The following is a 13,264-nucleotide window of genomic DNA, read 5'->3' on the forward strand; positions in this document are numbered from 1 at the left end:
GCAGTAGTATTTTTAGCAACTTATGGTTCATCTTGGTACATTTCTGACTACTATTTACAAAACGAATTGTAATGTGGAGATGCAAGATTTGGCATTAGCAAACAAGTTCTCTGCAAGTTCCTATCTACCTGGAGGACAGCACTGTCCAAGTTACAGCACACAAAAAGCCTTCCACTGCCTTTCGTCCCTTTTTCAAGGGCCCATCCCATGCAGAGACGGGTTTACTGCAAAGCACTTAACCTGAAACTGCTTTGTGGGAAATAACAGGTAAATCTCCATTTGGTTCTGTGCAGAACAGCCTCTTACTGACCAAAGTGGAGAGCACACACATCAGTGCAGCATGTCTCCCACACACCATACCTATATTGGCTGTCCATGCCTCCTAGATACTGCCATAGATCCAGAACTGCACACTGCTGGGAGCAGCACAAGACTCTGAGGAACTGTTGCTACACGCCTGTCTTCTCCTTACACAAGTTCACATGTTGGCTCCCAGACGTTGCCAGAGACAAAATACTGTGCTAGACAAACATTTACTGTAATCCAGAACTTATGAATTCCAGTTTTAACTCTTCTGATCTTATGTGTTGGTTTCACCCGAAGATGTAAAGCTGCAGGAAACGAAGGCCATTATTTTCATCAGTGGTACTGATAACCTGCAATGACAGTTTTTCAGACCTCCTCAAATATTGGAGCAGTTAGCTCATAAGGACATGATAAATGCTATGTCACTATTTTTTATTTGCTATATTCAGTCAGCATCCAAAACAAAAACAAACAGACCTTGAATTGCTTTTTTTTAATAGTAATAACCAGCACATCGCTAAGCCACAATTAATATCAAGGTTAATGTAACACACTCTGAAATTAATAGTCCCTTCTTGAGCTGAGGAAAGTTAACTAAACGATGCACAAATGCAGACAGGATTTCTGCAACGTATGTGCACGCACACACACCACTAAAGAAAACACTCCCACTTTATTGTGCAGGTAGGCAAAAGCCAGACTTTATTTAAAAGAACAAATACTCACCTGCATCACAGTATACTGCTTAGTTTATCGCTTCTGCTTTGAATTTTGTGCTTTCTTTTCACGTGTCTACATTTTGCAATTGTGTACACGCTGCAAAATTGACTTTATATATCATTTAACATCTGTGTATATCCCTTAGAACTTAACGTTACATGGAAATTGAAAGAAATCTTGAATTTTAAGGTACTGAAAACAATCAATAAGAGTCCACTGAAAAAAACCCACTATAAATGTTTCTTGTAGTACAGTACTCTCAATTTTATGTCAGTGTCATTTTAATGCCATAGTTTTCAAATATTGACTGTATAAAGAGAAGACTAGGGAAAAAATATGCCATTCCTAAGTGTGTTAAACTCTGGTGATTTATGATATATGTACAGTATATAAATATATTTATGTATATATGTACATATATATTGTTTAACATTCATTATAAATAGAACTGTGTTAACTTAAGCAGTATAAAAATAGCCACTTTCCTGGGAACATGCAAACACAATATGCTCTCACCTAATCTATAAAACTCAAAACAACCAAAACCTTTAGCTTCGATTTTCTATAAATATAAATTTTAATTGAAGACTTTCAGCTGATTTAACCTTAAAGTAAGTTTTTCCAGTAAAGATATAAAAATCTGTTTGATGCTAGCTATAATTAAGCTCAAACACAGTATATTTTGGGTTATTTACTTTCAAGTATTTTTCCCATGTGCGCTAAATCTAGACACACTGCATTTTTTTCTTTTACAGTAAAATATTATTCAGTTCTAAACACTAAAAGCCAAATTACAGGCAATCTGGCATGCTTGCACTGCAGGAAAAAGGCTCTCCTCTACACTGTTTCTATGTGGGAGGCTGTCCTAATATGGCTATTTGTCCTCCAGATCTTTTGTTCATTGCAAAGCATTATCAAGATTCCCATATCGTAAGATTTTTAAGGCCAGAAGAGAAAGTACTACAACCCATAAGTCTCATTTCATGCTCACTGAAATTCACTGCTGAGGTCCCTGCATTCAGCACAGTGACTGGTAGCTGGACCAAAACACCTCTCTTGTTACAGCCAAAGAGGTTCCAGCTTCAGAAGTTGAGCAGGATCTTGACTTTTTACTGACTTTTCCCAAGGGGAAAATATTTCGGTTCCATCGGTTCCATCTGAACCAAATTTTTCTTTTTTTCTTGCCATATGAAAAACTGAAAAATTGTTTTGCCCTGAAACATTCCCTTCTCCTCCAAAGTGGTCTGAGTACTAGTTAGAAAAACAAAAGAAGAAATAGGAGTTATGTTCAAAGGTGATCCTATTTCTGTTCCTCCACACCTACCAATAGAGAGCACACACTGGGTTGTATGGTGGAAGAAACATCACCCAGCCCTTCTTCTGCTCAACAGATTTCAACCATCCACTAGGAGAATGCCATAAGCACATGACTATGCCAGCCATGGCATATGCTCTTTTCCATTCCATTCCATGTAGCTCAAAACTCACTCCTGACCATTTCAGAGGCCTGAATTGCAGCCGCCTTCCTTGCCTACAAGCCCATTTCACCCAGAACTTTTGAATTGCTTTTGCTATCCCTCAGAAAAGAAAACAAATAGCATGGAAGACTGAAGGCACACTCTCTTTTGGTGATCAGATGACCTTTCAAGGAAGCAGGAAATTTAAATGCAAATGGCATGGGTAAAGGAGGGACCACAGTCTTGTTTTTTCATTCCTAGAATTATTATTTGCACCTGTAAGTTACTGGGTAATAACAGAGGGATGATCTAGATATTCCCCCCTTCAGCAGATCTGTAGATATTGCTCTGAAAATGTTTTCCAGATGAAGATGCTAGCTATTGTATTAAATCTGTGACTACACCTCTGACAATCAAAAGTGCATATCCCAATATTGCTGTCACCTAGCTGGAAAATGAGGCATGCAACTCAATGAATTGGATGTCAGTGAAGGCCTACTTTTCCTAAAGATGTTCAGCTTGTGCAAGCCTTTCTCTCTGGCATCTCTGAAAGTGGTACAACTAATTCCCTATCCCTCTGGCAAAATGGCCTAATGTTCCCAGCCACATCCTACATTTTTTGCTTTTTCCCGGGTAGCTCCCACATTTTCCCCAAAAGTCTTTTCTAGTCAGAAGTGATAAATCCTTGTTAAAATAGCACAGTCTTCCAGCTTTTATATTTTCAGAAAAAAAAAAAAAGGGGCTTTCTATTTCTTATGGTAAGTAGCATAAATGCACCAAAACAATGGTATGGATATACTCCTGTATTAATTGTTTAGAGAGCTGTCATTGGAAGTTGGGGACTGGGAATTCACAAAAGGCTCGTTTGCCTTCTGATCGTCCTTCATGGAGGCTGCTTGGTCTGAGATGGAAGAGAAGGAGAGCTGGTCATGTTCCATTATATGCACTTGGTCCTCTTCCTTGTCCTTCTTCACATAAAACAACTTTCTAAACTTTTTGAGCTCATGGAGTTCACAGAAAGTCTCAAGAACCACCAACATTGCAATTAGGCCCATCAACAGATAACCTGAGTACAAAAGAAAAAAAAAAAGTGGTTTAATTATTAGCAAACTAAGTTGGAACTGGAACAGTTTTAATCCTGTAACTTTTCTCACCCCTATCATCTCTGACTAGTATGTTAATTTTCTTTATGACACAGTTTCCGAGCTTTGGACTGTCACATCCTTTTTTTTTTTTTCTTTTTTCATTCCACAAGGAACAAGATCACACATAATCTGAAAAAGCAATGCTAGTGGCTTCAGTTCTGTTACAACTGTACAGAAGAAAAATGTACAGCTATTTGTACAGCTAAAAATGTAAAGCTATTAAATGAAACAGAATATGAAAATTTACAACATGCACACTCCCCCACTTATGACCTTCACGATTAAGTCCCCTACAAAACATTTTGATCAAAAGACCAAAATGAAATTTTTCCCTCAATATTCCTATATGTTACAAGTAGAAGTAAAAATACAGCAGCTAATTATAGTAATTTGTTGGTAAAAAGACAGCAGGTAATTACGGTAATTTGTACCTGTTTAGCAGGACAAATCACTTGTATTGCATGAAAACTTTTGAACTATTTTCCTTTAAAATTATAAGACGTCCAACACCCTGAAATGACTGGAAAAACCAAACAACTAGAAATGTGTACAAACCCAATAAAATCAAAATGAAAAATTACTGTAAAATTGCTCCTGGAATTTTAAAAACCTGACAAAGTTGCTATATTTGATGACACCTTGAAGGTTATTTGAATGTTTTTCTAACATATATAAACTACCTAAACTTGGAAGTGTTACTTAAATTATATTACTGATGACTTTAGCTATGTACTGACTGACTCTGATTCTGAAAGGTAATAGTCAGCTCTGATAACTGAGACGTTTGGAAATGGAACTTCCTATGATAAGCAGAACACAGTGCTCTATTTTTTCTTTCTTCTCCAAACATATGCGTCTAAAATTTAAAGGAAGCTGTTATAATGAGCATTTATATAATGAGCATAATCTCAGTATTTCATTAGATACCTATTATTAATCATTACATTTAATGAGGAGCATGACTACTTGATTATTTTATCATTTCAATGAAGTAAATCAAGCAGAAGGTAAGTGTATAACTATTCATATAACATGTTCATCCAAAGGCTGAACATTAAATGTGCTGAAAGATCAGTACAGACTAATGATTATAATCTACATATGGTCACTGTTCTATAAATATTTCACCTGCAGTTACAGATTATTTACTGGCAATAACACTCTCCTTTTCCTTCCAGGAGTACTATTAAATCAATACTGCAATACCAAATACTGACCTAAATCAGCACTACAGCTAAAATTTATGAATTGTTTTTAAGCTTTATATCATATATCAAATGGGAACTATGCATTAACACAAGGAAGAAGTGACAAAGCTATGCCAATTAAAAGGCATCTATAAATCTACACTGAGAATTTGTAATTATCTCTGAAACTCAGTCCCGTTGATTGCCAGTTGATTTAGAAAGGACTGGTGTTCTCTTAAAAATTCTTGAAAAGCCTATAGTACTACTAAGCATTTTCTGATGTAGAACTCTTAAACACCTGGAAGAAAATTGAAGTTCAGCAAGAGAAAACATTTTATTTGGTTCCTTGAATTGTTCATATGAGAGGAAGAAGAATAATTTAAAAGGTACAAACTCAAAACCTATTGAAATTAAATATTCTAAGGTCATCACTTTGCCTAAAAACTACTTTTTCCTTTTAGTATTTCCTGCAATTTATTTCCTAATTGTTTTAAAGTTTGAAAAAGGATAATCTGAGCCATAATGTTTTCTACTGATTTTGAATTTTCAGAATAGCTTGGACTGTAACAAGGCCTTCGCTATGTGTGACTTTCCATTCACTTCATCAACTAGCACCCCCAAATCAACCCTGCAGATCAGCAAGTTAATAATTAGAAGCTACCACTCGTAAGACAAATACAATGGGTAAAGGAAAAATCTCCTGCAATGCCAACAGGCCTGGCAGGAGAATAAAAGAAAGTGTTCTGTTGGCTAGTTCAATGCCCTGCTTCAAGGAATGAAAATTCAAGGTCCAATTTTTCTTTGTATAACACAAAAAGAACAAGTCAACAGACACTTTGCCTGCATTACTATTGCTGGATTAGGCACAGAAGCACAGTCAAATGCATACTGGCCTAGGAAATGGACCTGACAGGAAAGGTTTGTTTCGGCTTCAGATTTTTTAACTTGTGTGTCTGATGATCCAAGGACTGCTCAGACTGAAGCTGTTTCTGAAATGGAATGCTTCAAAACACTGTCACTGGAAAATATTGCCATCAGCACACATTTACTCAGAATACCTACATAAAGATAATTTCCTTAGCTTCACTTTCTTAGAATCACTGATCACTGTGACCTCTTCTGTGTCACATATAATGAAACAATTTAAATTTAACATTTATGGTCTCACTTCGCTATCATCTCAGTTTACTTGTCTGTCTTTGACAGTTGGTCAGCTTCAACTACCTTCTGTTACAACTGGAGTCAAAAACTTTGTTATTCTGCCTCATTTCCCACTGCTCCTTGATTCATTTCTGTCCACCTGTCATATCACCTTATGAGATGACCTTTGGTTACACAGATCATCTTCTTGGCTCTATGATGCACTGAAATCTTAGCCCAAGATGCTCTTAAACCATTCATGTAACAGTAATGTGAGCTTTTTTTTCCTACTATTAATAAGAAAGTAAGTAGTTATGGTTAGCATAATGGGATTCTTGTTTTAGCTTTTTTTTCTTAACCAAGAAAACTAACCTTACTTAAAAGTTTCCTCCTTATAGAACTACCTAAATTAATGCTAGTTTGCTAACCGACAACTTACAGAACACTCACTATCCACAGGATGGAGAAGGAAAGTCTTGTAGCCATATAGAACTGTGCAACTTAAGACTATAGCTTATCAGTGCAGCTTAAGCTATGTAAAGGTCAGGAGTTTCTCAACAGACAGGAATTTCTCAAAAGACAGAGAGTGTCTTTTATTCTCTAAAGTAGAACTGATAAAAGGAACTTAAAGCTAACAAACTAGTCAAAACTGCCCTTTTGGTTGGACACTGTTCCAAAAGGCATGGACACTGTTTTAAAGGGCATGATGATGTGCCAAAAGCAAGAGTAAAGGACAGTGTGAGGAAAACTGCAGAATGACCAACAGAGGGTTGTGAAGGACCACCCTAAGGGACCACCAAATCAAAATGGGAGGCATGTCAAGGCGAGGAACAATTTTGGGAAATGGGAAGGACAGATCTGTGGAATCCATGAATTATTCATTAGATAGCTAAATAAAGATATGAAGCTTTTGTAACTTGGCATGCACGATTTTTGGAGGATCCCATTTCCTCATGCATCCAACATTGTAAATAAAAGAATGCTGCTCTCTAATACTCACGAAGAATCTTAGAGAGTTCTTTTATACCCAGTTTGTGGGCAACAGTGTGATTGTTGTTGGTTTTGGTTTTTTTTAATTTAAAATGCCTTCTACTTAGCTAGTTAGTTTGACACTTACACGTAATTCCAATTTTATACAGCTCTCGGAATTTTTGATTGTAGCCTTCTCCCGGCACATAGTCACCGAGGCCAATGGTGCTCAGGGAAATGAAACAAAAATAAAAAGATTCCAAAAAATTCCAGTCATCTTCCAGGACCGAAAATATTGCTGCTGGGATTAAGAAGAAGCAGGAGACAGTGATGAACCCAAGGACCATAGCATGGATGATTGCAACGATCTGCTTGGAGAAGCCCCAGCGAATGTGGAAATACAGTACAGGCCGCCTGGTGACATAGACTATGATGCGCTGCACCACTGCTGTCAGGAACAGCAGTGTAAATGGGATCCCGATGACTGAGTAGATGATGCAGAAGGCCTTTCCTCCATCAGATAAAGGCACTGTGTGTCCATAACCTGAAACAAAGCAGAGAGGGCATAGGTTGAGTTCAAGGTAGGAGCTCATGTATCAATTTGATAATGGCTATATTGAGTGAGAAAAATAAGCTTCACTGCACTGTTGCTAATTCTGAATTCTGCTATTATTGACAAATGCTGCTCAAAGGTCTGTTTTAAGCAGGCAAACAAAGCCTCAGTAAGCTTCATTAAGCTACGTAAGCCTCAGCCATAACTAAGTAAACCCAAATATTTTTATATTTCAAAATTGTGAACATCATTGTATAAATGTTTATTTTGGAGAATGAAGAAATGCCTAGTCAGGAGCAGGAGCTTATGCCAGAAAATTTCTATTTTATCTGGGTTTTCCTGCTGACCTTTTCATTTACAAAGTGATGTAACTTCTTCTATCCACACTGTGAATTAGAATAATACATACTTCAGAAAAATGTTCCTACATCTACTTTGTAGTAACACACTTCAACACCTTTTGTGAAAATCAATTAAATTACATAGAAGTACTGTAATCAACATTCCATGCTTTCTACTTCCATTCTTCCACACATTATAATCCACCAAAGATATCTAAAAGCAGAATAAACATTTTCACAGCAAAACTCCTAGGATCTATCCACTGTGGCTGGATTTTTGCCTCACCATTTACACACTGGAAGTATCAATAGTGATGTGTTCAGAGTACAGGAGTGTATCCACCAGTGTACAGCCTGATGAGGGCCAGCAATTTCAATGCCACAAATACATGCAATTACACTTGAACCCAGTGCAAGGAAGTACACTGCCAAAGCACACTCTGACAGACAGCTTGGTTCTAAATGTAAATCATAGGAACAGAAAAGAACAGTAAATCCAGCATAAAACAAGAATGCTTTCTTCTGTTTGCCAACAACAAAAAAAATGAGTATTTTGTTTTCATTGCAGCAAGGAAGAGGAAAGCTCTTGAAATCTAGTGTGGGCAACCTTTACACTGATATCAAACCAAGGAAGTGCAGACAGGCCCTCGCAATTCTGCATCCCCGAATCAGCTAGCTCACTTGGGTTACATTAGTGCTGTACAACAAGGCATTTTCCAGAGCTACTGGCTGTCCTGAGCAGTCCAGGCAGACGCTAGTGCATACAGGACTATGCTACTTCTGATTTCTGAATTGGGCTCACTCTGCACTTCTCCAGTCTGCCCAGAGCAGCACTAGACTGGGCAGACGTTCCACGAGGGTTCTGTATATCCATGCTTAAAGAACAAATGCACATTGGAAGAAGAGCAGAGAAAGGTTACTGAAACCATCAAGGAATAGAGACTATTTTATGAGAGGAAGATAAAAGTGGTTGACTTGCTCGGAACAACTGAATGTAGGTTGAAAAGTAAGAGTATCTCCCTGTTAACGCATCAGCATACAAGTACTACCGAAGGAAAAGAAATTCTTTAGATTAAGAAGAGTAATAGTGCCACACAAACAAATAGCTTTGATGTAACATGAATAAATTTAGTCTAGAAATTAGAAAAAGGTTTTTAAGCTTCAGAGAACAGCTTTGGAGCAGCCATACACTTCCAGTACTGGGAAAAAAAACCAGCTATGTTAAAGTGGAGCCCAACGAAGCTTGGTAACCTTATGGATGTCGCAATATCACAAAGCTATACATGACAAGCAGAAATTGAGCTCGCAGATGCAGAAAGTCCCTTGCAAGTTCCAGGTTCCCACATTTAACTATACAGGAACTATAATGCTAAAGAGCATTGACAGTTTTAGACTGAGGAGAGAGTTTATGCTCCTCTCAGCCAGCAGTAGTAAGATGACATCTTCCAAAAACAACGGATGAGTGATCTGTGTTTGCTTGCTACTCAGGAAACAGAGTCACTCCTTGAGAATGATTATATGGAAAAGCTTGAGCTAAAACAGTTTCAGTTTATGAGGCTATGGCAAGTTGGGAAGAAAAGGATTCCTATTTTTCCCCAGAATGCAATTGCTTTTATGTGACTTTTCCTAACAACGCCAATTATCTTAGTCATCACTGTACAAAAGTAATCAAAAAAATAAAAAACAAACCAACACAGCTATAATTTAAAAGAGAGGAAATTATGGATCTGAGGCAGGAGATACTCTATATCTGCTTTCAGACACTTGTGTTCTATTGCCTCCCATCTCTGCTCCTGCACCTGTTTGTAGCTTCTTTGTACTGTACCCTCTTCAGGGAGATGTGTATGTCCACTCATCTTTCTCAGTGGAAACCACCACGATCAGAAGCTTTACAATTGCTATCCTAAGGTATTATTTTGTTATGAAAAATGAATGCTCACCAAAAGAGGACTACTTATGAAGACATTTTTTGATTCCATCAAGGACACTTGCTATGGATGACCAGAATTAAATGGCTCATGTAGCATGTCTTATAACTGTATTACTGATTATGAAGACAGACAAGATTTATCGAATGCTGTATTTTCGTATTGTATAATGCAAATACCAAAATAACAATCACCCATTTAAAAGCACTGGCCTTTGAAAAGCCACACCCTAAGACAACCTGTCCAAGCACTGTTACAGTGACACCAGTGATAAAAGGATATCACCCACAAATAATCTCTTCTATTGTCTATTCATAGCTTAGAGGTACTGTTCCTACAAAAAAAAGGAATCACAGAAAAGAACACATTCAAGACCAGGCAATTTTGCCAAATGAAATAAGATCAATGACCCATGTAAGCTCAATGTCTTGAGATAGACAATATTTGACTGATCATACAAAGAGCAAAACCCCACAAGATGTTGGCAGTTGGGTTTTATTTCTGTTCACACATGGGGATTTTTTTGTTAAAAGTCATTTATTTTCTTACGACTTGAAGGATTTCTACTATTAAACACTTATATAAATATACAAAATGTCTTTATCTGTTCTGATGTAATTTTGAATGTTGTCATATACTAAAAAAGTGTATTTTTAGAAATCATTTAAAATACTTAAATATTTTTACATTTATCTTGGTGCTGAATTATACAAGTCAATTATGCATTCAATAAAAATTTTTCCATGTGCTGTCCTTCAAGTTGGTCTTTTGCTCTTATATCTTTCTAAACAGGCTCAGTCATGACTTTTCTATACTCTTCAGTGGTTTTATCCTCCTGTGCAAGTTCCTCTTTTAGTTATTTTCTCTTGTGTCTTACCTGTGTCTAATTGTTCCTGTTAGATCACTCTGTAGATAAATACAAGGAATTGATCACTTATTCCAGGTAAGATATATTTTCTCCCTCCATTTTTATGTACCATCACACTTTGTTTTTCTGAGTCTCTCAGTAGCTTACAACAACGTCCAACTCATAACAGCCTATGTCAAAGCCAGCATTGCCTATGAGCATTTCACCCCACTCTTCCATCCTGTGTTAGCTTGGCACTTGTTGGCACTTGGTGTTTTCTCCTTTCATCCTTTTCAGATACTGCTTTGACAAATTTAAGCAGTTGTGTATTATCTCTCTTTTGTCTCTTCATAGTTCATTCCCTCCTGTAGCTCATTAATGGGTTCTGCACTATATTAAGAGGCAGTGGTTGCCTTACAGGTCTTTCAGGACCCTGAACTGAGCATTCAGTGCCAGAGTGCAGTGGTGCCGCAATTCTGTGTTGTAACAACCCAGCCTAGACTTCCACACAGAAGTCCCCGGAGGCTGCCCTGAAGAACAGATGTTCCAATGTTGGATCTGACATCAGGTGAGGCAAGTACCCGGCAAACAGAGGTGCCATAGCCCTCGGAAAGCTTCCCTCAGCCAGCCTCTCCCAGGCTATGGTGATGAAGCCTGGCAGGTGTGTACCCAGGCTGCGGCACTGCCCCTCTCTCTTGCCCCTCTGTTACGCTCCCAGGGCATCAGCTATCCATGCCTGCTCTAATGGGCTGGTCCCCTGAATGGGCACCACTGTCCACAGCATCAAAGCTCACTCCTCTCCCTTCATGAATTAAACCATCAATTAATGGGTTTGTGTCATCTTGTTTCCTTCTGCCAGGTGCTCTTCTCTCTCTTCTACTACAGGTTTTGTCAAGCCACTGCTCCCTCTGGCCCCAGGTGACCTGTTGCAACACCACCATGCCCTATGTAGAACCATTGAGATTCTCACGGTGTGGAAAGGGTTCTTCTCAGCACATCCAGTGTCCTCCCCAACACACCCATTCAGATGGCAAAAGCATAACATGCAAACTCAATGTGGTGGCATAACATGGCAGGTGTACTCATCCCTTTGCTGGTCTGAGTCAGTGTCCTTGAAGAGAAGTCAGCCCTTTAAATTGGCTCATAATCTCAAAATACCCCAATAAATTAAGTGAATCATGTCCTAAGTATTTTAGAGTTATGCAAAAATATTTCATTCACCCTAAGCATAACTGGAATGACTCACTGGAACATGATGATGATGAAGATGGTCAATGATAATATTTACATAATTTCTAGACTTTAATTTTTATAAATCTTTCACATTTTCCACTATGTTTAACATCTTTTTTCCTAACTGGTCTATTTTCTAAGATAAAAAAGGAAATATCAGGTGATGGTAGATCCATGTGGTAAAAGAATTTGGTTGCTGCTATGCTCTTCCTTGAAACAGAAAAAATACTTGAGACTCGGTTTTATGAAGCAGGATGTATTTCACTGTTACACACAGTGGAAAAGTTCATCAATACAGTTTTGCTAAACAAATCTGAGCTTTTCAGCCACACTGAGATAAGCTACCCTATATGGCAGAAAGGAGGAGGAAAACTTCCACTATGACAGAGGAAATCCATTTGGATGCTACATTTTGCTACCTCCTCAGTTGAGTTAATGGAACTGATTTTGTGTGCATCAGAGGAAGCAGGAGGATGAGGTGCTGTAAACTAAGATGATGATCTGTGTTTAAAGGGGAAAAAAAAGAAAATAAAAAAGAGGGAAAGTGAGGAGGAGGAGATTTGTTTGAAACCGAGTTCATTTCACTAATAAAAGCTTACAAGGCAGCCCTTAAAGACTTGCACCAGCATAATTAGGAAGGTGTCTAAGGGTGTGGCAAAAACCTCTTAAACCAGTTTTGACACTAAAGAAAATATTCATTAGATTAATTCTCACTCAGCACCAGTAAGGGTTTTAATTTCCAGCTGAGGTGATTTAGTATGGTGCTGAACCAGCTCTCTTCAATAATATTATATCCCTCAAACCTCACTAGAATAAAAGTAGTAAAAACATCTTTGAACAATTAATTTAACCATGAGTTTTAGATCTTCTCTGCAACAATTTCTTGCCTAATCACTTCTCAGAGTAGAATTGTTTTGTTTTGCCAATTTCTAGAATCAAGGAGCTTCTTCTAAAAATACCAAACAAACAAATGAACACAAAAACAAACCCCAAAGAGATTCCAACACAGTGATTTACATGTATCTACTAACGGTACATGGTTTTGATTTCTTCTGAGACTGTTCTCTGCTGCCATTAGATATCAAAGCTGAAGACTACTGATTCCTCAGAATCAATGTTCTGCTAGCTAGGTTTGGAGTTGCCCTGGAAAGGACCAGCATATTTCATATATGATTCATACAATCAGCTCACAAATGTGACCTGCTGCACCAAGAAAGGTTGAAATGTCTTTTAACACAATCAGTTTAGTAATAAGGTTGTATGAGTAATTTGGCTGACTGTCAGCAATATCAGAATCAAAGGAACAAGGCGTGACTATATTGGCCTCTATGTTCAAAACCGGTTTCAAAATCAATTTCTATCAGAATAGCTGTATGTCAGAACACTTATATCCTGCAAAGCATATGAAGTCTGGCACATCTGTTCATGCACAGGAAGC

At 37.8% G+C, this 13,264-nt stretch overlaps 1 protein-coding gene across 1 annotated transcript in view; it reads right to left on the reverse strand.

The window, feature by feature from the left end:
* Positions 1–786: 786 nt before the first annotated feature.
* The window catches only part of KCNK1 (potassium two pore domain channel subfamily K member 1), a 34,147-nt gene continuing 21,669 nt past the window's right edge, over positions 787–13,264 (reverse strand). Inside the window, exons 2-3 of the mRNA XM_032683980.1 lie at positions 7,073–7,468; positions 787–3,549 (exon numbers count right to left, since the gene is read on the reverse strand). Of these exons, the coding sequence (XP_032539871.1) occupies positions 3,290–3,549; positions 7,073–7,468 (656 nt within the window). The 3' untranslated portion in view covers positions 787–3,289. The remainder of the gene's footprint in view (positions 3,550–7,072; positions 7,469–13,264) is intronic.

The sequence above is a fragment of the Chiroxiphia lanceolata genome, chromosome 3 (assembly GCF_009829145.1).
Source record: "Chiroxiphia lanceolata isolate bChiLan1 chromosome 3, bChiLan1.pri, whole genome shotgun sequence".
Classification (NCBI taxonomy): domain Eukaryota; kingdom Metazoa; phylum Chordata; class Aves; order Passeriformes; family Pipridae; genus Chiroxiphia; species Chiroxiphia lanceolata.